Source organism: Zea mays, chromosome 4 (assembly GCF_902167145.1).
Source record: "Zea mays cultivar B73 chromosome 4, Zm-B73-REFERENCE-NAM-5.0, whole genome shotgun sequence".
Lineage (NCBI taxonomy): Eukaryota > Viridiplantae > Streptophyta > Magnoliopsida > Poales > Poaceae > Zea > Zea mays.
In genome coordinates this window covers 171,050,584-171,070,928 of record NC_050099.1, presented here as the reverse complement: position 1 = coordinate 171,070,928, position 20,345 = coordinate 171,050,584, and the positions used below count along the sequence as shown (strand labels likewise).

The 20,345-nt window shown below is 45.6% G+C and overlaps 1 protein-coding gene and 1 pseudogene across 2 annotated transcripts; both read left to right on the top strand.

The window, feature by feature from the left end:
* Positions 1–9,038: 9,038 nt before the first annotated feature.
* On the top strand, positions 9,039–13,635 carry LOC103654059 (U4/U6 small nuclear ribonucleoprotein Prp31 pseudogene; annotated as a pseudogene). The gene is made up of 7 exons (NR_160806.1): positions 9,039–9,228; positions 9,691–9,761; positions 9,847–9,975; positions 10,536–11,860; positions 11,968–12,070; positions 13,227–13,302; positions 13,460–13,635. The product of NR_160806.1 is annotated as a U4/U6 small nuclear ribonucleoprotein Prp31 pseudogene (transcript).
* A 1,852-nt stretch (positions 13,636–15,487) lies between these two features.
* LOC542567 (aldehyde dehydrogenase 2) lies at positions 15,488–18,603 on the top strand. The gene is made up of 9 exons (NM_001112106.2): positions 15,488–15,727; positions 16,026–16,160; positions 16,253–16,395; positions 16,493–16,876; positions 16,962–17,225; positions 17,303–17,440; positions 17,541–17,678; positions 17,761–17,822; positions 17,947–18,603. Exons 1-9 carry the CDS (start codon positions 15,613–15,615, stop codon positions 18,218–18,220), a joined length of 1,653 nt encoding a protein of 550 aa, NP_001105576.2. The 5' UTR covers positions 15,488–15,612; the 3' UTR covers positions 18,221–18,603.
* Positions 18,604–20,345: the final 1,742 nt, after the last annotated feature.

Here is a 20,345-nt window from a genome sequence, read left to right as displayed (position 1 = left end):
ATCCGTGCACGATCGTTCATACTTCCATCTTCAGGCAACTTGTAACGTTTCTGAAAAAAACAAGAAACAAGATTTTTAGCACATTGTATAGTTGAATCAATTCAAGTTGGGCTAGAGAACATACCCAGAACTCATGCCACACAGCACCTTGGGCATTCCTATGTTCCGCATTGAACGCGAGCCCGTACTGATCCCAAGACATACAAGGCACCTCAACGCCTTTCTCCATCACTACACCAGGCCAGAGATATTTGCATATACTTCCCAAAACTTTATTCACCTGTGTGCGACGTCCTTGACCTTGAAAAGATGCATCAATCCAAGACCTGCAACCACATTGTACAAAAGAAGCATTAACAAATTTCATATAATGCATGAACAAATATTTAACATTAGAATCAACTCACTCGTCGCCACACGGTACGATCAAAATCTTATCCTCCTCACGAGCAGGAACTTTAGGAGGAGGCACCCAATGTGTTTTCCTCGACTTCCGTGCCCGAGAAGACCCTCCACCACTAGAAGCTCCAGCATCACTGCTAGGCCATGAGTCCCATCCGCCTGCTGACCATCCACCCTCAAACTGACCACCACCGGAAGACCACCCATCTCCACCTCCACCTCCAGCATCATCTTCCTGCTCATAGTCTGCATCGGCCGCATCGTAATCGGCCGCATCCTCACCCCTCGCCTCCTCCTCTCGAGTCTCGTTAACATCCTGCACATGAAACACTTTAATCATTAGATTCATATAAACATTACTATATTGAAATAAAATAATAATTTAGAGTAATCACACCTGTCCATGCATATCAGGTGGAAGATGTTCCATCAAAGCCTGTCGTCTGTTGCTCGAGAGCGACTCGGTACCCTGGAACAGACACTCCTGTGCTTTGCTTCTTCCTGAAGAAGAAGAAGAGCCCTTCGTCATGCCCTTCACAAAATTCTTCAACTTTCGAGCCGCCATCCTGCATATTGAAAATTATATTAGTATAACAATAAAGAGATAACAACATAGTATAACAATAAATTAAATTTTAATTCATCAAAATAAATATTTACTTCTTAATCATATTCGAAATCAGGATTAATTTGTTGTCTTCTCAAGCGCGTCGACTTTCTCTCGGGCGTCTTTTTCTTCTTCGACTTCCGTTTCCTTTTTGGAGGAACTATTACATCATTAAGATCGCCCGCTACTGAATCTGGCTCCATTGTTGTTTCTATATTAAAAACGGGTGGAACTTCAATTTCTTGATAAATTTCTTCAACATCAGCTTCCACCTCATTTTGTCGATAACTTGTATCACCCTTTAAATATAATCTTTGACGGGGATTTACGTTGTACACTACCCACTAGTCTTTAAGATCGATACAGGGATATGACATATAATACACTTGGTCCACTTGAAAACCAAGAACAAATTTACTACAACCACGAGTCATTATACGCTCGTGTTTGACTTCTACCATACCAAATTGGTTTTGTCGTATCCCATGTTTAGGATCGATCCAATCACATTTGAAGAACATAACTTTCAGATTTTTCCCCCAGCGAAGTCGAATTCCAATATATCTTTGATAGTTCCATAATAATTCATCTCCCTTCCTTGCTCATCAAAAGACCAACATACCACACCAGTATTTGTTGTCGCAGCTAACGGTCGAGTACATTCAAATTTGGTTGAACGAAAACGATATCCCTTGACATCATAACGACCATAGCTTCTGACTTTGACAAGTGCACGTGACATCTGACGTAAGTCCTCGTCAACGTTGGAAGTTTTTTCGCACTGTCAGTTACGAATATAGATCAATAGGAGGAACTATTAAAAAGATAAACTATATGAACACATAAGAAAACGGATGTGATATTTACATGAACTCGAAACCAATTAATGAAATTGGGAGTGCCTTCTTTTCCTTCGCGAAGCATGATTTCATACAACCTCGTCGACAGTTTACCCTTATTCTGTCGTTCGTACTCTCTGTTGAAAAAAAGTAAATAAAAGAGTTACGAGGAGTAATGAGCACATGTTGCTCTTCAATTTTGAAAATCTATGCTTACTTGAAGTATGGAGTCATCTCTTCCATGTTTTCATACATGTAGAGTAATGCATCCAACTTTTCTTCACGTCCAATGTGATATTCAGTTGATGCTCCAACTGTCTTTCCCTCGAATGACAAAATTTTGAGTTTACTGCATGGACCAGCTTGATCAACATTATACCTTAATGTAGGTGCATTTACATTGTGTTCTTCTGCAAAGTATACACTCGTGAAGGCTGATATCTCTTTATATTTAAATTCTTCAGCAATACACCCTTCAACTCTTCCCTTGTTGCCAACCATTGCACTAAGCTTCTTAAGTACCCTTTCTATGTGATACATCCATCTATACTGCACAGGACCCCCAATCTTAGCTTCATATGGAAGGTGTACAAGTAGATGTTGCATCGGATTGAAGAATCCAGGGGGAAATATTTTTTCCAATTTGCAAATAAGGACCGGAATCTCCTTCTCTAATTTCTCCATCACATCTTTTTTAATTTCTTTAGCACAAAGTTGTCTATAGAAGTAGCTTAACTCAGCTAACGCCGTCCACACATCATTATTCAAGTAACCCCGAAACATTACAGGAAGTAATCTTTCCATAATAATGTGATAATCATGACTCTTCAATCCATTCATTTTTCCTGTCCTCAAATTCACGGACCTTCTGAATCCCGCGGCATACCCATCTGGAAATTTTAAGTTTTTCAACCACACCATCACCTCTTTCTTTTGCTTAGATTTTAGACAAAATGACGCACGTGGCTTAGCACCACTCTGAAGCAAGACTAGGCTTGGTCGGTTACAAATTTTCTGTAAATCTTTTCTGGCCTTTATATTATCTTTGGTTTTATCGGGAAAATCCATACATGTACTAATAATGCTTTCAGCAACATTCCGCTCTTGGTGCATGACATCAATGTTGTGCATCAGAATCAAGGCCTCCGTATAAGGGAGTTCCCACAAAGAACATTTATGTGTCCAATTATGTTCTATTCCAAATCCCAGGTAACAAGTACCGTCTGGTTTCAAATTATCGAGCGCAGCATGAATCTCTGCGCCACTCAAACGCTTCGGTGGGCCTTTGGTAACAATGGTGTCTTTTCGAAATTGATTTGCCTCAAATCTGAACGGGTGATCGAGAGGCAAGAAACATCTGTGGCAATCAAAGTAACAGATCTTCCCACCAAACTCAAGACGAAAACAATCTGTATCCTTACCACATATTGGACATGTCAACTTTCCATGACAACTCCATCCAGCAAAAATACCGTAGGCCATGAAATCATGAATCGACCACAAGTACGCAACTCGAAGATTGAATCTCTCTTTCTTGTAGCAATCGTAAGCTTCGACTCCTTCCCACAATTTTTTCAACTCATCGACTAAAGGTTCCAACATTACATTGAGATGTTTTCCAGGGTGTTCTGGTCCAGGAATGATTAGACACAGAAACATGTAATCGTATTTCATGCAAAGGTGAGGTGGAAGATTGTATGGAACTGCAAATACAGGCCAACAAGAATACGGCGATGCGGTCATATTGAAAGGTGAGAACCCGTCCGTCGCCAACCCGATTCGAATATTTCTAGCTTCACTAGCAAAATCCGAATCAAAATCATCAAGCGCCTTCCACGCATCACTATCAGATGGGTGCATCATAACTTGAGGGTTCTCGCGGTCACGTTCTTTGTGCCATCTCATCTGCTTAGCGGTGTTTTTTGAGAGAAACAACCGTTTTACACGAGGCGTGAGAGGCATGTAACGAAGTTGCTTCTTTGCTACTTCTGTTGTCAATTTATCTCCATCTTCATTTACGACCTCAACGAACCTTGATTTGCTGCATCTCAAACATTTGTCTAATTTTTCATTTTCCTTCCAGAAAAGCATACAGTTATCTGGACAAACATCAATTTTTTGATACTCCATACCTAAGCCAGAGAGTAACTTTCTTGACTGATACACGTCTTTGGGCATTTTGTGATCTGGTGGTAATACGTCGCTGATCAAATTCAAAAGTTCATTTAAGCAGTTGATGGAGAATGCGAACTTAGACTTGATAGCCATAAGTCGCGTCACAAAAGCAAGAATGGTTACTCTCGTGTGTTCGTGCAACGGCTCTTCTGCTGCTTTGAGAAGTTCAAAGAATTTTTTAACTTCCGGCGGTTGAGGATCCTCAGGATTATCTGGAAACACTAAATCGGGATCCTCTCTTAAATCCTGAACCATCTCCTCCATTCGGTCTAAATCCGGGTCAAAATCGTCTTGACCTTCTGGAGCATATCCACGGGGAAGCTCCTCACCATGATGCACCCAAACTTCATAATTTGGCACGTAGCCATTTTTGCAAAGATGACCAGACATCTCTTTCTTGGTTTGACGTTGATAATTTTTGCAAACACTGCATGGGCACCACACTCGACCATTTCTTGACGAAGAAAAAACACGATTGATAAAATCTTCGGTTTTCTGTATCCACTCAAGCGAAGGATCATTTTTTCGCCAGCCTTCATACATCCAGCGACGACTATCACCCATCGTTCGACTAATTAAAGATCAAGACAAGTTCATTAATTTCTAGATATATTATCAGCCAGTGGTCCTACAATTATAGGAAAGGATAGGTCCTAAACCCACCTAAGGGTGAACGACATATCACAGATTTATGATAAGTCAATGAGTTTGAACGAAATTTCGGCAGCATAACCCCGTTGTTCTCCATTGCACGCCCGTAATGGTGCAACGGAGAACAAGAGGGTTATGCTGTCGAAATCTCACTCAAACTCATTGACTAATCATAAATCATATTTGATATGTCGTTCACTCTAAGGCTGTCCAAAAAGGGACAATTTCGGTACAACACACTACTTTATTAAGCAATGTGTTGGACCGAAACGGGTGACGCATAAGTTTAAACCTATTTTAGTATAGTATCGCATTATACTACAACATCACATCAAATTATACTACAGCATCACATTATACTACAACATCACATCAAATTATACTACAGCATCACATTATACTACAACATGACATTAATAAAGTTCAAAATTACCTGAATTGCCCACATGAGTGACGGCTGGCGACCGGTGTGAAGCTGCGTGCGCGCGCTCACGTGCGGCCGCGTTCGGCCCCGTGCGAACGGCCACGTGCGCGCGCTCACGTGACAAGACTCGACGACGGCCTCGGGCTCGGGGACGGCTGCGTCCTCGGGTAACGCGGCGGCGGGCCGCTGCGGCCTCGGGCAACGGCCGCGGAGGCTGTGGACGACGGCGGGGAGGTCCCGGCGGCCACGGGCGGCGCTGGCCAGGGGCGGGGAGGCGGCGGCGTCCACCGCGGCGCTGGCCACGGGCGGCGGCGTCGGCTCTGGCGCGCGAGCCCCCCGGGCGGCGGCGGCCACGGGCGGCGCTGTCCAAGGGCGCGGGCGGCGTCTCTGGCGAGCCCCCTGACCGGCGGCGGCTCTGGCGAGCCCCCCGGCGGCGGCGGCGCGCTGTGCGGCTGCGGCGGCGCGCTGTGCGTGCGGCGCGGACGTGGGTGCGTGTGTGCGTTGTGTGCGTGCGTGCGCGGGGTAACGGACGTTAGGGACTCTCTTTATTTCCGACGGCCAAGGTGGTGGGCCGTCGGAAATAGACGTATTTCCGACGGCTGGCCGTAGGCCGTCGGAAATAAGACTATTTCCGACGGTACCCTAGGAACCGTCGGAAACAGTGTAGGCCGTCGGAAACTGGTCGTTTTCCTGTAGTGAATATTATTAGTCTAAATAGTTACGTTGTTCATCAAACACAAAAAAACTATTAATTAAATAGGTCACAGTTCATTTCCTTTACAACGACAACAACCAAAAAAAAAGATACGTATATGTCTGTGACACAAGGCAACCTGAACGCTATTGTCTCTTTATGTCAGTGTCGAACACCGTACCGTTATGCAAGTGCTTTATTTTTTTTTAACTAATAATACGCATGGATTTAAATAGCAGGCCAAAAAAAAAATATCAGCACCCACCTCCGTAAACTAAAAAAAAAAATCTATATGCCAGGATACAACGTAAGTAATTTTATTTAGATGTTGTAAAGAAAAGATAAAAAAAACTCTTTAATTGTTTGTGTATAAAAATGTAACTAAGAAAGTTTCATAAAAAAACAAATATTCTCGGTACATGCACACGTACATGGTTATGGAGAACATATATACCTCCGAATCAATCACAGATCGAGCGCTGAACAAGCATGCATGAAATCTATGTCACGGCTACGATGAACATTCAACAATTAATTAATTCGATAACTATGCGATTGTGCACGTACGTACAGTTTTCAGTGAGTAAAGAACGTAACAAAAACACATGGATTATAGTCGCCTCACGTAATTAATTCTCCCCCTGCAGAAATATCTTAATTATATATGGCGGAGGAAAGGTGTTTCCTTTCGTTGAAAAAATAAGTCCACTTTACACTCGCTTTGATAGCTTGCCGACGGACGACACGAAATGTGGACGAAAGGAAAGAGATATGCACGGACGGACCTGTACTTGCAGTTTGGACGAAAGCTATAGCTACGAGCGGATCGGAGCGGGTGATCGATGACGCGCGCCGGGCGTCGTCTATATCCACACAGCGGTTTGACCCTGAAAAGGACCTGTACTTGCACAACGGTAGGGGGGAAAACAAAGAGAGAAAGAGTACACACGGAGAAGTTTTGTCCTTGCTCTGTTGCTATCGGATGATGCTATCTCCTACCTTTCCCTGTTGATATTACTTGTAGCTAGGTCAACGCTGCCCGGCTAATTTAAAATCTGGACCGTCGGCGGGGTTGAAAACCTCTGGTCTTCGTCTGCGCACTCGGAGGACGACAGAAAATCTCACGCGCGGGCTCTGACAAACTGAAACCGAAGATATATTTTTGTTTTGATTGCGTAGTGTGTCATTGTGTTTGTGTGTGTGTGGGTGCTAGCTGCTTCAAATCCGTGTAGGAGCTTGACCAACAACGCGGCAATGCTCACCATTCTTGTATACTACGTACCTTTTTTTTAAAAAAAAAAATAGAAGAAGTAGATAGCGGTCGGCAGACAAGGCACAGGGGGGAAACCGAACGAAGAACAAGCACAGGCCACCTGTTCCCAGACGCCGATAGAGCCGGATATGTACGTATATGCATGATTAAAATCGTTTGAAATCACAACAGACGGAAATGGAGATGTAGTATGTGTCATGCATATTGTGTGCCTGCTACTGCTAATATATAAGCTAGAGATGTGGTGCCACTGCCACATAGCTGGGTTGGGAGGAGGCAATTAATTAAAGTTTTGACAAGTTTTTAGATCAATAGATTAATTCGGCCCCAGAGAGCTAAGGCATCAGTGTCCTGCTGTGTCCACGTCTACACCATTTCTCACAATTTACACGTAATCGCGGGTAAAATGCCACGTACGTACGTAGTTGGTGAGCAAACAATCGAAGATTTTTTCTCTCTCTAAATTTACGTACTCCGTGCTCCCAGTTCTGTAACACCACCGCAGCCTCGCCTCCTTTCATATGCTTTTAACCTCCCGTTTATTTCTAGAAGATGCCATCGCCATCGCTCGATCGTCTACCTAGCACGCGTGTCGTTTGGTCGAAAATGAAACAATGGGGATGCGGAGACGTGCGTTGCTTTCGGACCCTCGATCGACGGTTACTATGACGGTTGCCCCGGACGTCTACGTACGAGAACGATGCTCTAATGTCCCGGGAGCCGGGCAGCTCGCCGCAGCCTCCGACGTGCGCAAGAGCTGGGCTCCCGTCACATCCGCGCGCTACGCGGCCGGGCGCATGGCGACGTCGCTCTGTCGCTGTCGCGGCCGGCCGGGACCCGATGGCCGTGCCCGAGATCGATGCGGATTAATTGCGGGAAGCGGGCGTTGAGCTCAACTGGAGTCTGGAGATTGTTTTTTTTTCGGCTTAGGCCTATGTTCGTTTCTGTCGGATTAGTGGGTCGGAACGATTTTTAACCGAATTGTTTCTCTAATTTATATAAACTTTGATTATGTATAATAATTCCAGATACAATCCGTCACAGACGACCAATGTCTTAATAATTCAGCGTACGGTACGGGCCCGGCGGCGCTGGACGAGAAACCATCCTCTCGAATTCTCGATCGTCCTCGTCTTCCCCGGCAGGCTCCCATATTATTAGGTGTGTGACCTGTGTGCTCGGGCAGACATGTTGTGTGCTTCATGTGGGTGGCTGCTGACTGACCAACAGCCGGACACTCCGGTAAGCTATAGCTACGACTACGAATGTTGATTGAGATCTCCACTCTCCAGTTTGATTTTTTTTACTAAACCACACGTCATGCTTTGCTGCAGCGTGTCCTACGCATGATTTTTTATTATTAACCTATACAATGCATATATACCGTCCCGTCAGCTTCGCTTCATTTACAATCTGCATGCGTGGATTCTGTTGACAAACCGATATCAACCCGTCGTGTGTGAAGAGTATCCGGCCTACCTGTACCCCCCCCCCCCCCCCCCCCCCCCCCCCCCCCATCGGCTCGAATATAGCTGGGGCTGTTTACGTGTGGCTAGCGAAACTGCTGGTTGGTGTGCTGTTTGGTGGTCTCGGCTAAAACTAATATCTCGTTTGGGTTAGATGGTATTGAAAATAAAAATAGAAAGAATTTTATGTTGCTAGAAATTTAAATTCATTCAATTCTCTCTGTGACCTATATGAATTGAAATTAAAACGAACAGGTCTAAAGGATTATCCTCTCCAGCGCCGACACCCTCTCCGGCCGCGGGCCATCCATGCGAGCGGGAACGAGAGTACGAGACCGCCAACCACAAAGCACCGCTGACGGAGACGCAGATTTTTTTTATCTTTCTTACATGGGTCGTACGGCAGTGACCGGCGGCCCACGTAGAGAGACCTTAGCCCATTAGTGTGCAATGGGCCTTCCGCTCCTCGGCGCCTTTATTACTCGTTCGGGCTTCGGGCCCAGCCGTATTCCGAACTCGACAGTTCGGACCCGGTGAAGACTCGCTCTCTCTTTTTTTATTAACCGTACACGCGGACGGGCGCGGGGCGCCGTAGGCCCCTAGCTGCGGTGATCCGCCGCTCTCGCAGCACCGTCGCGCTCGCCTCCGCCCGCCCGCTCGTCGAGTGGACGCGCGCTGCACCGCGACTCCAGTCATGGTAACTTGATTCTACCTCGTCTAGACTCTGGACCGGTTCGATCGCACGTGCGCACATGCCGTGGTTACTTTCTGCTAGGCTACGCTTCCGGATTATGTGATCTCTCTATGGGTACGTTGCCCGTTGGAAGCTGTTTCTGGACCTAGCCGCCATGTTTCTTCTGTTATCTGAATGTGCTTTGCTGAACTTGGGGGGGGGGGGGGGGGGCTAAACCATTCGTCTCAAATCTGGATTGATGTCACATTGTTCACTATCACACGTTGTGTGCGGTATGCTTGGTTCAAGTGATATCTACTTTACGCATCCAGTTTAATAACTTACTTTGGCACTCTGATATGATTGCCTAGTTAATCTCTTGCATCCACATCCAGTATTTGGTGATACTCTTACATTTTTTTCTTCTTCTATCTAGTAACATGACTGACAAAATTACAAGCTGCCAACTAATGGCTTCTTCTTCAGGCTAGTGTTACCGATTCTTTCGTGGCGGATCTTGATGAGCTATTGGAGTATAGGACAGAGAAGACTATCCTGTGAGTTCATTTCTATCTTGGTGAAGGATTCTTACACTGCGGCACATTTTGCTAGCTGATTACTGACATGTTGCGCTGATTTCAGGGAGATGAAAACGCAGAGACAGAAAACTTGGAAGATGATGCTAATGATAGTGTCCCTGACCTGAAATCTCTTGATCTTGATAGTGTCTAAAAACATCAGAAGGCACAATGGTATAAAGACATAATGAAGGTAAACCAGCTATTTCTTGGAAACCCATGTTTCCCCCCTTGTTACATATCTGGTCAACTGTAATTAAACTAGTATATATGGTTGAAGGCGCACTGAGCTTTTAAATGGGGCTGCCCATTGTTACCCACCAATGCATAAGCTGAATAATTATAAAATTAAAGCTTCTTGTGAAGGTGAATGAATGGATACTAAATGACATAATACGATTTTTAACTGAGTCTCTTGTACTATCAGTTCTGTTCACATATTTTATCTTCCTTGTTGAATGGACTTTCCATGATGTAAATAGTTCTTCATCAAATGTTAATGGGTGTATATTATAATGTAAGTGAAGTATAAAATTATCTCTTTTTTTGTTGTTGTATTTCAGAGAATCGTCTTTATGTATTTATCTTTTGTGCTCAAGTGTTGATCCTATCGATATGTAATTTAATTGACAACACTGGATAGTCTATTCTGCTTTGTTAAATCATTTTATTACTGATGTGAGCCCTAGCTTTCTTCATTCCGTAAGCCATTTGTTAAAACCGTTTTTACTTGTTGTTCACATAAACTTGAAGATGCACTTGAAAGGTGACTCCAATCAAGGGGCCATTCTGCAAGATCAAGATACCAGCTTGTTGTTGATTGCAATGCTTCATCAGTAGATATTGACAATGAGATTACTATAATCCACAATTTCATACGTGACAAGTTCAAGCTAAAGGACCCTCTACTAGAATCCTGTGTTCACTATCCGATTGATTATGCCCGTGTTGTCTGGAAGATTGGAAATGACATGGACTTAACACTTGATTTGAAAGTTATTTACCTTCTGCAGACATGATCACAATGGCAGAAACGACAACTGGTGGGGAGCCTCTTTCTGAAGATAATTTAGTAAATACTATTGAAGCATCCGACAGAGCTCTTAACCTTGATGCCGACAAAGAAGATGATACTTGAATTTTTGAAGGGCAGAATGGGATACGTTGCACGAAACCTTGCCGCCATTGTTGGCAGTGCTGTTGCCTCGAAACCGAGTCGTGCTGCCGTGTTGGTGGTTTGGGAGCACTGGCCAAAATGCCCGCTTGTAATGTGCTGCACTGCTGCTTCTCGGTGCAAAAAAGACAAATCTGTCTGGATTCTCTACTGCGTCAGTGCAGTCTCGTATTGGTTATCTAGAACAAACTGAAGTATTATTTGAAAGCACACCTCCATCTTTAAGATTTCAGTCTAGTAGACTTATAGCTGCAAAGTCAACACTAGCAACAAGGATCGATTGTATAAGGCTATCTTCAGCAGTTTACTCATTCTCATCTCTTATTTTAACCTACACTCTATAAACAGTGCATTTTACAGTACAAAACAGTGTTTTACATGTTCATATGCACGATCTGCTGGCTATAGCCTAAGAGATGATCCAACTAGAACGGTTGTGCAGAACTTGTTAGAAGAAATTAGTAAGAAGATTGAAAACTGGCAACAACTACCACCTGCAAGGCTTCCAAAGCCAATTCCAATTCCAGACTTTATGCCTAAAAAGAAACGAGGGGTTGTTGGCTCCGGAAAATGAAGGAAAGATAATTTATTTGAAACTTTCTCATGTCCAAATTGATTAAAACTATTGTACTTCATGTAAAAGATTGCTATATAATGCCCATTCACATGTCTCATTTGCATTTTGCAATTTGTTATATTACTCGAGTTCCCTGGTTGCATTACCTGTTTGGCTGTTTGTCTTAGTTGCATTTTGCAACTTACTTTGTTATATCACTCTGAGTGACCCTTCAATTTCCTCTTACCTTTTTGTATTTGGGAACTCAATTGTGAAGATATGCACAGACCAACACGATGAAGCTTGTGAATCGGATGAAGTTTAGCATGCCAGAGGAGAGCACATTGGGTAAGTTACTCAAAACATGAACACTAGAATGGCATTGTTTAGTTTCACCCTGTCGGGAACTGGAATTCTTTTCTCCTTTTAATACCCTTTAGTATTTCTATTACTAGGTGATGGCTTAGGGAAAGGTTACGGCTTGCTTGGGCAGGCTGGAAGCGGGAAGCTACGTGTGTCAGCTGGTCAAAGCAAACTTTCTACTAAAATTGCTAAAATGTAAGCGATTTATACGTGAGTGACGGTGTTGAAATATATAAGTGAATTGAGTATTTTCTTCCGTCAGTTTAAATTTTTGGGTTTAACTGGTTAGTGCATACTAACATGTAGGTCTTCTGATTCTAGGGGCGAAGCTACTTGGTTAGCGGTGGATGCACATACATCCCTTCAAATCCAAAATTCAGTTATAATAATCAAAATTTCACCATATAAGCATCTCTCATATCCTATTCTTATGCACCCACAAGAGAGTTGCACCCCCTTTATATCCATAACTATAACAAAAAAGCAAACACGTCAACAGTGTGATGGACTGATGGTAGTGTTAGAGTGGACGTACTAACCAGTTCAATCAAAGAGCCTTTAAACTTTTCGGTTGAACTGGTTAGTGTGTCCACTCTAATAAGTTATCAAAGTCAGAGGGCTCGAGTTCGAATCATGACAGAGACTTTATTTGTGCCTCCACCCATTTATTTCTATGTTTGCACCTTTCTCTTTGGCTGCACATGATTAGGGTGTTGAAGTGTATAAGTGGATTTGTTACCTTCTCCTATCTGATTAAGCTTTTGGGTTGAAGATGTTAGTGTGTCCAATCTAACATGGTATGAAAGCTACAGGTCTTAAGTTCGAATTCTGATAGAGGCTTTATTTGTGCCTCCATTCATTTATTTCCACGTTTGTGCGTCCCTTTCTCTCTAGTTGTGTTTGCGCCTTTCTTTCTAGATGGACGTGAGTGACAGTGTTAAAGTATATAAATGAATTGATTATCTTCTTCCATCAGTTTAAAATTTTGGATTCAACTGTTAGTGTATACTAACATGTAGGTCTTCTGGCTATCTATTAGTATTCAAATCTTAGTTGCATAAAAGAAATGCCCCTTGCTGTGTAACTATCTACAGCTTTTGGGGGTCTTTTCTCGACCCTGTATCCCTGTAGTTGGAGTTAAACCTTGGGGAGTCGAAATTGTTTACCTGGCAGCATATATGCCATTGCACCGGATACCATTCCCAATAGACACTGCTTTATTATGCATGCTGCTGCCCTGAACTTATACATTCTTCAAGAAAAAGCTTATTTGTCTGCACTTGTAATCTTAACAGTCCCTTTTTTACAATACGTACCTCGTCATTAATCTGTTTTGGTATACTTACATCAGTTTCAAAGAGAACAGTTCTGAGAGTAGTGTGTGAAGATTGGGGTTGACATCAAGCTTAGCATTTTCGCCAGTTCAAGTAAGTGAGCTTTGAGTTGGGAGTTTCAATGTTCCGTTTCCACTGTAATTAAGCGTGATACACGGCCTCAGTTTCTTTCATTAGAACTTGGCCGATTGCCATTTAAATGACTGTTTGGCAGCTAGCGCCCATAATAATTCTACAGAAAACCATACAGTGCCAGTGATGAAGGGACTAGGTGCATAGAAGAATTAAGAAGAGCAACTCTCGGATCCGAACTGCTCTTTAATTTGCTTGCTCCAAAGTCATCATCGACAACGCTCGCTGTACTTTCTTGGAAGTCACCACGCAGCTTAAGCCACAAAAATATACCATGTAATCTTGACTTGATGCTCCGTCGTATGATTCTAGATGCAGCTTTTTGACTGCTACTTTTTTCTTTCTTGTTTGCGCTTATGATCGCTACAGTTTCCCCTTATCTTTGGTCCTCCTATCAGTTTTTTACATACAGCTCTACTTTCTTCTGTGCCCCTGTGTGTGATCCATCTTTCTCCCTCTCCCGGAAAAGACAACCAACAGGAGACGATGTGGCTGCATATATTTATATATATATACAATACAAATCGAATTGTCACTCTTTTCTTTGGACCATTCCCTGCTACCTTTCGAAAACCATTTGTGATGCTGGCGTGTAAAAGGACCCGACCTTAATCTGTGTGCGCCCACAGTTTTGGAACAGCGGGCGGACCTGGTGGAGCACTTATCAAGTTGAGGACCTGCCACGGCTGGTCGAAGTGGACGATCAGTTCCTTGGATGGTTGCTCGAGAACTGTTGCGCATCTTCTTATCATCTGCGGTGCGTACTAGAAGCCAACCAACTTTTCTGCATCCAGCCATCTAGGACCAGGCAGGAGCCCAACTTTCTTGTGACGACGGTCCTTGCTCGATGGATTGCCCAAGTCTGTCAGTCTGTCCGCGCATAAGCTCTACCTCTACGAGATTTTGGCCTTGCATACGCGGCCTGTCTTTCGGATTTGCTTTGCGCCTTGTCGAATTTTATTTGGCCGTATAGACCGATCAGTGTGGGCACGGTTCATTGTAGCTGGACTGCCTCCGCCCGCCCTCCACTGTGAGTTCCGGCTTTGTTTTTCACGTGAGCTCGCCATGAAAGGCTGTGGAACGATCTGTGCTGCTTACTCCACGCAGTACAGTACTTATGGCGACATCCGTCGTAATCGTCGAACCGGATTCGTCTTACTCATACGCTTCAGGATTCAAGAGCCACGAAAGCAAGAGTCGTCGTCGTGGATAAAGTAAATTACCTGACAATTCTTTTTTTTCCCTTGTTCGCACGTGGTGCAAGCTAAACTTTGCCCACCAATGTATGTTTTTATATATTTATCCTGAACAATTGGTTGCGACCGGGATTTAAAATGTTTTTATTCAACTCTACAGTTGAATGCTCGTGCATTAGACGACGGGCGGGCCCATGAGCTACGTCACCGACGAATACAACCAGATATCGAAAATAGCGAAAGGGGGAAAAGAATCCACGCTTGAGAACGAACTGCATGCGCGCGAAGTGAAACATTCGGCTGTACGTTCGTAGTGGAAAATAAAACTGGGCCAGAGCAATACCTGAAGATTTGGATGACAGATTTGAAACACGCTGGGGGGATATTTTTAGGGGTTGCTTGGTTTCTAGTGACTAATTTTTAGTCTTTCTATTTTATTCTCTAAATTACCAAATTCGGAAACTAAAACCCCCCTTAATTGGACTTTCTAGCCTACTTTAGCTTCCAATGTTTGCGTTCTAAAATTATCCCGCCCACCTTGTGGATTTGATAGGCAGAGCTCCTGCCGTTTTCGTTCAAAAAAAAATCCAATCATTTGTTTTTTTAGTATCATAAATATCAATCGCTTTTTTGTGAAAGACAAATACAAAAGCTTAATAGTCTTACAAATGTCTTTAAATCAATAAACCAAAAAAATTGTCTTAAAAAATTTTATGCAGTACATTTGTCTTTGTGGCGGCGATGGTCACCTACACGCTTGTGCTCCCATAACTGTCTAGTACTACTGATAGAGCACAACACTGTCATGCATTCCCATTCCTTTATTTATCTGGACGTGCGCCGTCAGCAAGATGGCAACTACTCCGGCGCTGTCACGCGACCCTGCTTCCCGTCCCGAGCTCGACGCTGGCCTGATATATAGCATTGGAGTTTGTTGGACCTTTGGTGGCTAGTCCCGTCCAAAAGAATCGCAACTCGCAAGGCAGCAGAGAGCGAAGGAGGCCAAGGCCATCGCTCTCCTAGCCTCGGAGACTTGCCTTTGCATACACATCCCCCCGGAGGGCGGTGTGAGGGCATGGCTGCAACCGTGAGGAGGGCTGCTTCCTCCGTCCTCTCTCGCTTCCTCCTCACAAAGCCTTCGCCTTCGCCTGCTTCTGCCGCCGGCAATAAGTCCGCTCTCCTCGGAGCAGGTGACGGTCTCTATGGACCCTATTATTTTCTTGGTTCATCTCTGCCCGTGATCGCAATCGAGCTCTGGTACTGGAACTGCAAGGGATGTCTTGGCTTGGCTTGGCTTACCATTTTCCTGTTGCCGTTTCAATCACCTTATCTCCGATAGATCACGCGCCTACCATGCGCCAACGAACTAGTTTGAAGCTACTAAGAAATTGTTCCGTCAGTCCATGGATTCTCCTTTCATCAGCGATTTGTGATTCACGCTCTCGCTGAAACTTTTGGCTCGACTCACTGGACGCGATCTGCTGCCAGGGGCTGCTGCTCTTCACAGGTTCAGCACCGCACCGGCATCCGCGGCCGCGGCCGCAGAGGAGCCGATCCAGCCCGCGGTGGAGGTGAAGCACACCCAGCTCCTCATCAATGGCAACTTCGTCGACGCTGCTTCTGGTACGTACGTACGTACGCACGCACAGCAAGCTTATTGCCTTGGGCCTGTCCTGCCGACGGCGTCTCAGCGACCGACGTGTGCCTTTCGCCAGGGAAGACGTTCCCGACGCTGGACCCGCGCACCGGCGAGGTCATCGCGCGCGTCGCCGAGGGCGACAGCGAGGACATCGACCGCGCCGTGGCCGCCGCCCGCAGGGCCTTCGACGAGGGCCCGTGGCCGAGGATGACCGCCTACGTACGTACGCGCGCAGCAGCAGAACCCGGCGCTGCCTCCATTCCATGTCGGTAGGGAGCTACACGCTGACGGACGGCAGCTCACGCATGGTTTTCAGGAGCGGTGCCGCGTGCTGCTGCGCTTCGCGGACCTGATCGAGCGGCACGCGGAGGAGGTCGCGGCGCTGGAGACGTGGGACAACGGCAAGACGCTGGCGCAGGCGGCGGGGGCCGAGGTGCCCATGGTGGCGCGGTGCGTCCGGTACTACGCCGGGTGGGCGGACAAGATCCACGGCCTGGTGGCGCCGGCCGACGGCGCGCACCACGTGCAGGTGCTGCACGAGCCGGTCGGCGTGGCCGGCCAGATCATCCCCTGGAACTTCCCGCTGCTCATGTTCGCCTGGAAGGTCGGCCCGGCGCTCGCCTGCGGCAACACCGTCGTCCTCAAGACCGCCGAGCAGACGCCGCTCTCCGCGCTCTACGTGGCCAACCTCCTCCACGAGGTCGGCTAGCGTCAGTCACACGTCCCCGAACGAGGTCTCGGCACCTCGATCCTGAACTAGCCGTCACCGTGGTTGTTCGTTGCAGGCTGGGCTCCCCGAGGGCGTTCTGAACGTGGTGTCCGGCTTCGGCCCGACGGCCGGCGCAGCGCTCTGCAGCCACATGGGTGTCGACAAGCTTGCGTTCACGGGATCGACGGGCACGGGGCAGATCGTGCTCGAGCTGGCGGCGAGGAGCAACCTTAAGCCGGTGACGCTGGAGCTCGGTGGCAAGTCCCCTTTCATCGTCATGGACGACGCCGACGTCGACCAGGCCGTCGAGCTCGCGCACCAGGCGGTCTTCTTCAACCAGGTGCGTGCGTCACTCAGTGCGTGTCCAACTCTACTGCCGGTTCCGAACGCTCAAACGCTTTCCCCCCGGACGCACAGGGCCAATGCTGCTGCGCCGGGTCGCGGACGTTCGTGCACGAGCGCGTGTACGACGAGTTCGTGGAGAAGTCCAAGGCCCGCGCCCTGAAGCGCGTCGTCGGCGACCCCTTCAGGGACGGGGTCGAACAGGGGCCTCAGGTACGTATACGTACTCTTATTTCTCAGCGTCGCCCGGCGCATCCGCTTCGGTTTCAGCCGTCCCCGGCCCTGAGATCTTCTCCTTGCGCCGCGTTGTCAGATCGACGGCGAGCAATTCAACAAGATCTTGCGGTACGTCCAGTCCGGCGTCGACAGCGGTGCCACCCTCGTCGCCGGCGGCGACAGGGTAGGCGACAGGGGCTTCTACATACAGCCGACGGTGTTTGCCGACGCCAAGGTAATAGGTTCAGCGAGCATCTACCAAACCAAACCACACCCTTCGATTTCGATCTCTCTTCAATGGCGTAAGGTTCATGCAGGACGAAATGAAGATCGCTCGGGAGGAGATATTCGGGCCGGTGCAAACCATTCTCAAGTTCAGGTACACACGACGCATGATCTTCTTCTGACGACACAGTCACGCAGGGCAATAATGGCGTTCGAGTAGCGTGACGGCTGACGGCGCAGAGGCGCCACGCGCGCTCTCTCTTCTTGCTTTGTGGCAGCGGCGTGGAGGAGGTGATCCGGCGCGCGAACGCGACGCCCTACGGGCTGGCGGCGGGGGTGTTCACGCGGAGCCTGGACGCGGCCAACACCCTGTCGCGGGCGCTGCGGGCGGGCACCGTGTGGGTGAACTGCTACGACGTGTTCGACGCCACCATCCCGTTCGGCGGCTACAAGATGAGCGGCGTCGGGCGGGAGAAGGGCATCTACGCCCTCCGCAACTACCTCCAGACAAAGGCCGTCGTCACACCCATCAAGAACCCCGCATGGCTGTAAATCACATCCTCCGTCCTTGCCCGCACGGCGCTGCGCCGGTTCTCGGAGAACGTGACGAATAAAACAAACGGTTTGGTTAAAAAGACAAGGACGACGGAAAATGGGTCATTTTTATCTCCCTTAGAGCATCTCCAACAATGCCTCAAACTAATGCCTCAAATCGAAATATAGGGCTCTACACAGGAAAAACCACTCCAACAGTGCCTCAATTCAACAAATTTTGTCAAAAAACTATAGGGCACCCTCTCAAGTGCCTCAAATATACTACACCGTAGTGGGCTGCCCTATAATCTAGATTTGGGGCTTTACTGTTGGAGCGGGGTGTTTTGTTGGTGCCCTAAATTCTATAAAATTTACTTATTTTAAAATTATAAGGCATTTTTATAGGTCACGTTGTTGGAGATGCTCTTAACAAGCACCACCCTAGTCACGTTTTCATCGAACTTTAAAAGCACGCGAATTGCTCAGCTCTCAAAACCATTTAAATTACCCATTAGGAGAGGTTTTCATGGTGATTTTAGCTTTTTTTTAATTAATGTTTGGTTGCAATGACAGGACAGGATGAGATGAGACGATCTCTTGTATCTCTTAAACAAGTTTGTTTGGTTGAGGGTCAAGTGTTGGGACAAGACTAGGGGTGGGCATTTTAAAACCGAAAATCAAACCCGAACCGGAACCGAACCCGAATAGACCGAATTGTCGGTCTATTCGGGTTTTCGGGTTCGGGTTTGGTTCCTATATGTGCTATATTTCGGGGTATGGGTTCGGGTTCGGTTCCTAACCTTTAAAACCCGAATAGACCTAATAACCCGAAATATAAAAAAGCTCTTAATATGTGATGGTATTATTATATGATTTATGAACTTATTAGCTAGAAATAATGATATCATCTTAACGATATTATATATATCTTTGTATGCTAATTTTTATAGTCACTTGTTGTAGTAATAGTACTTTCAATTAATTATTCATTGTATATATTTTAACAAACATACTAGTCTCTCTACAATTCGGGTCTATTCGGTGGACTGAATAGACCGAACCGAAATTGTGAGTCTATTCGGGTTCGGTTCCTAAAATATTTTTGAAAATTTTGGTTCTCATTTTTCAGAACCCGAAATTTCACAAACCCGAATAGACCGAACCGAATTACCCTAATAGACCGAATGCCCAGCCCTAGACAAGACTATCCCAGTGTTGTCTCCAGTTATCCCTTAAAATTGGAGGGACGAGAGAGGACACCAGAAAACATCCCTGTCCTGGCTGTCCCACAACCAAACGCATAAAAGAACATCGGTAGACAAATGAGTAAGGTTTTTAACTACAAAATATCTCTACTTAAGAGCATTTTGAGAGAGAAAAATCCTATATATGGATTGGGACATGATAAACCAAAAAGAATTATAGATGATGGAAATACATCTACACACTTTTAGGAATTTTATATAGCTCTAGTGAAATAGGGAAAATATCTAGGAAAATATATTTTCCCCAAAACATTCTAAATAGATAGAATGAACATAAATGCAACATAAACTAATGTCGTGGAAAGTTTTAAAAATGCATTTAGACATTGAGATAGTTTTGTGGATTTTTTTAGATTTTCATGGATATTCACATTTACTTTAAGCTAATTCTGATTTCTAGAAGCTTCTAAATACATTTTAATGGTTTCTAAAATTTCATTTGGGTTTCTCTTTTCTCAATCTAATTCTAGGATTTTACACAAAAAATAGAAGTTTAGATACCATTTTCCGATTCTAAAAATTTCAGTGAGTGTTTAATATAATTGTTTAATTAAAAAATAAATCAATCTAAAACTCACTTCTAACTAGAGCAAGATGTAACTTAAACGATTTTGAGAATTGTGGAAGTCTGGTTGTCCAGTTTTATAGTTTAAGGAGTGTCAATAATGTGTACCATGAGTACCACCCTTGTGAGAGCACCTAGAGGGGGTGAATAGGTGATCCTGTAAAAGCTTAAACTTAATGCCACAAAAACTTGATTAAGCGTTAGCACAATAATGTCAAGTGGCTAGAGAGGAGTCTAAGCAAGACACGATAACCACAAGAAGATCAACACAGATAGACACAATGGTTTATCCCGTGGTTCGGCCAAGTCCAAC

Coding starts and splice junctions, on each gene's coding strand:
- LOC542567 (NM_001112106.2), top strand. CDS start 15,613: ATGGCTGCAACCGTGAGGAGGGCTGCTTCCTCCGTCCTCTCTCGCTTC. Junction 16,161..16,252: donor CTTCGTCGACGCTGCTTCTG/GTACGTACGTAC, acceptor GCCTTTCGCCAG/GGAAGACGTTCCCGACGCTG. Junction 17,441..17,540: donor GGGTCGAACAGGGGCCTCAG/GTACGTATACGT, acceptor CCGCGTTGTCAG/ATCGACGGCGAGCAATTCAA.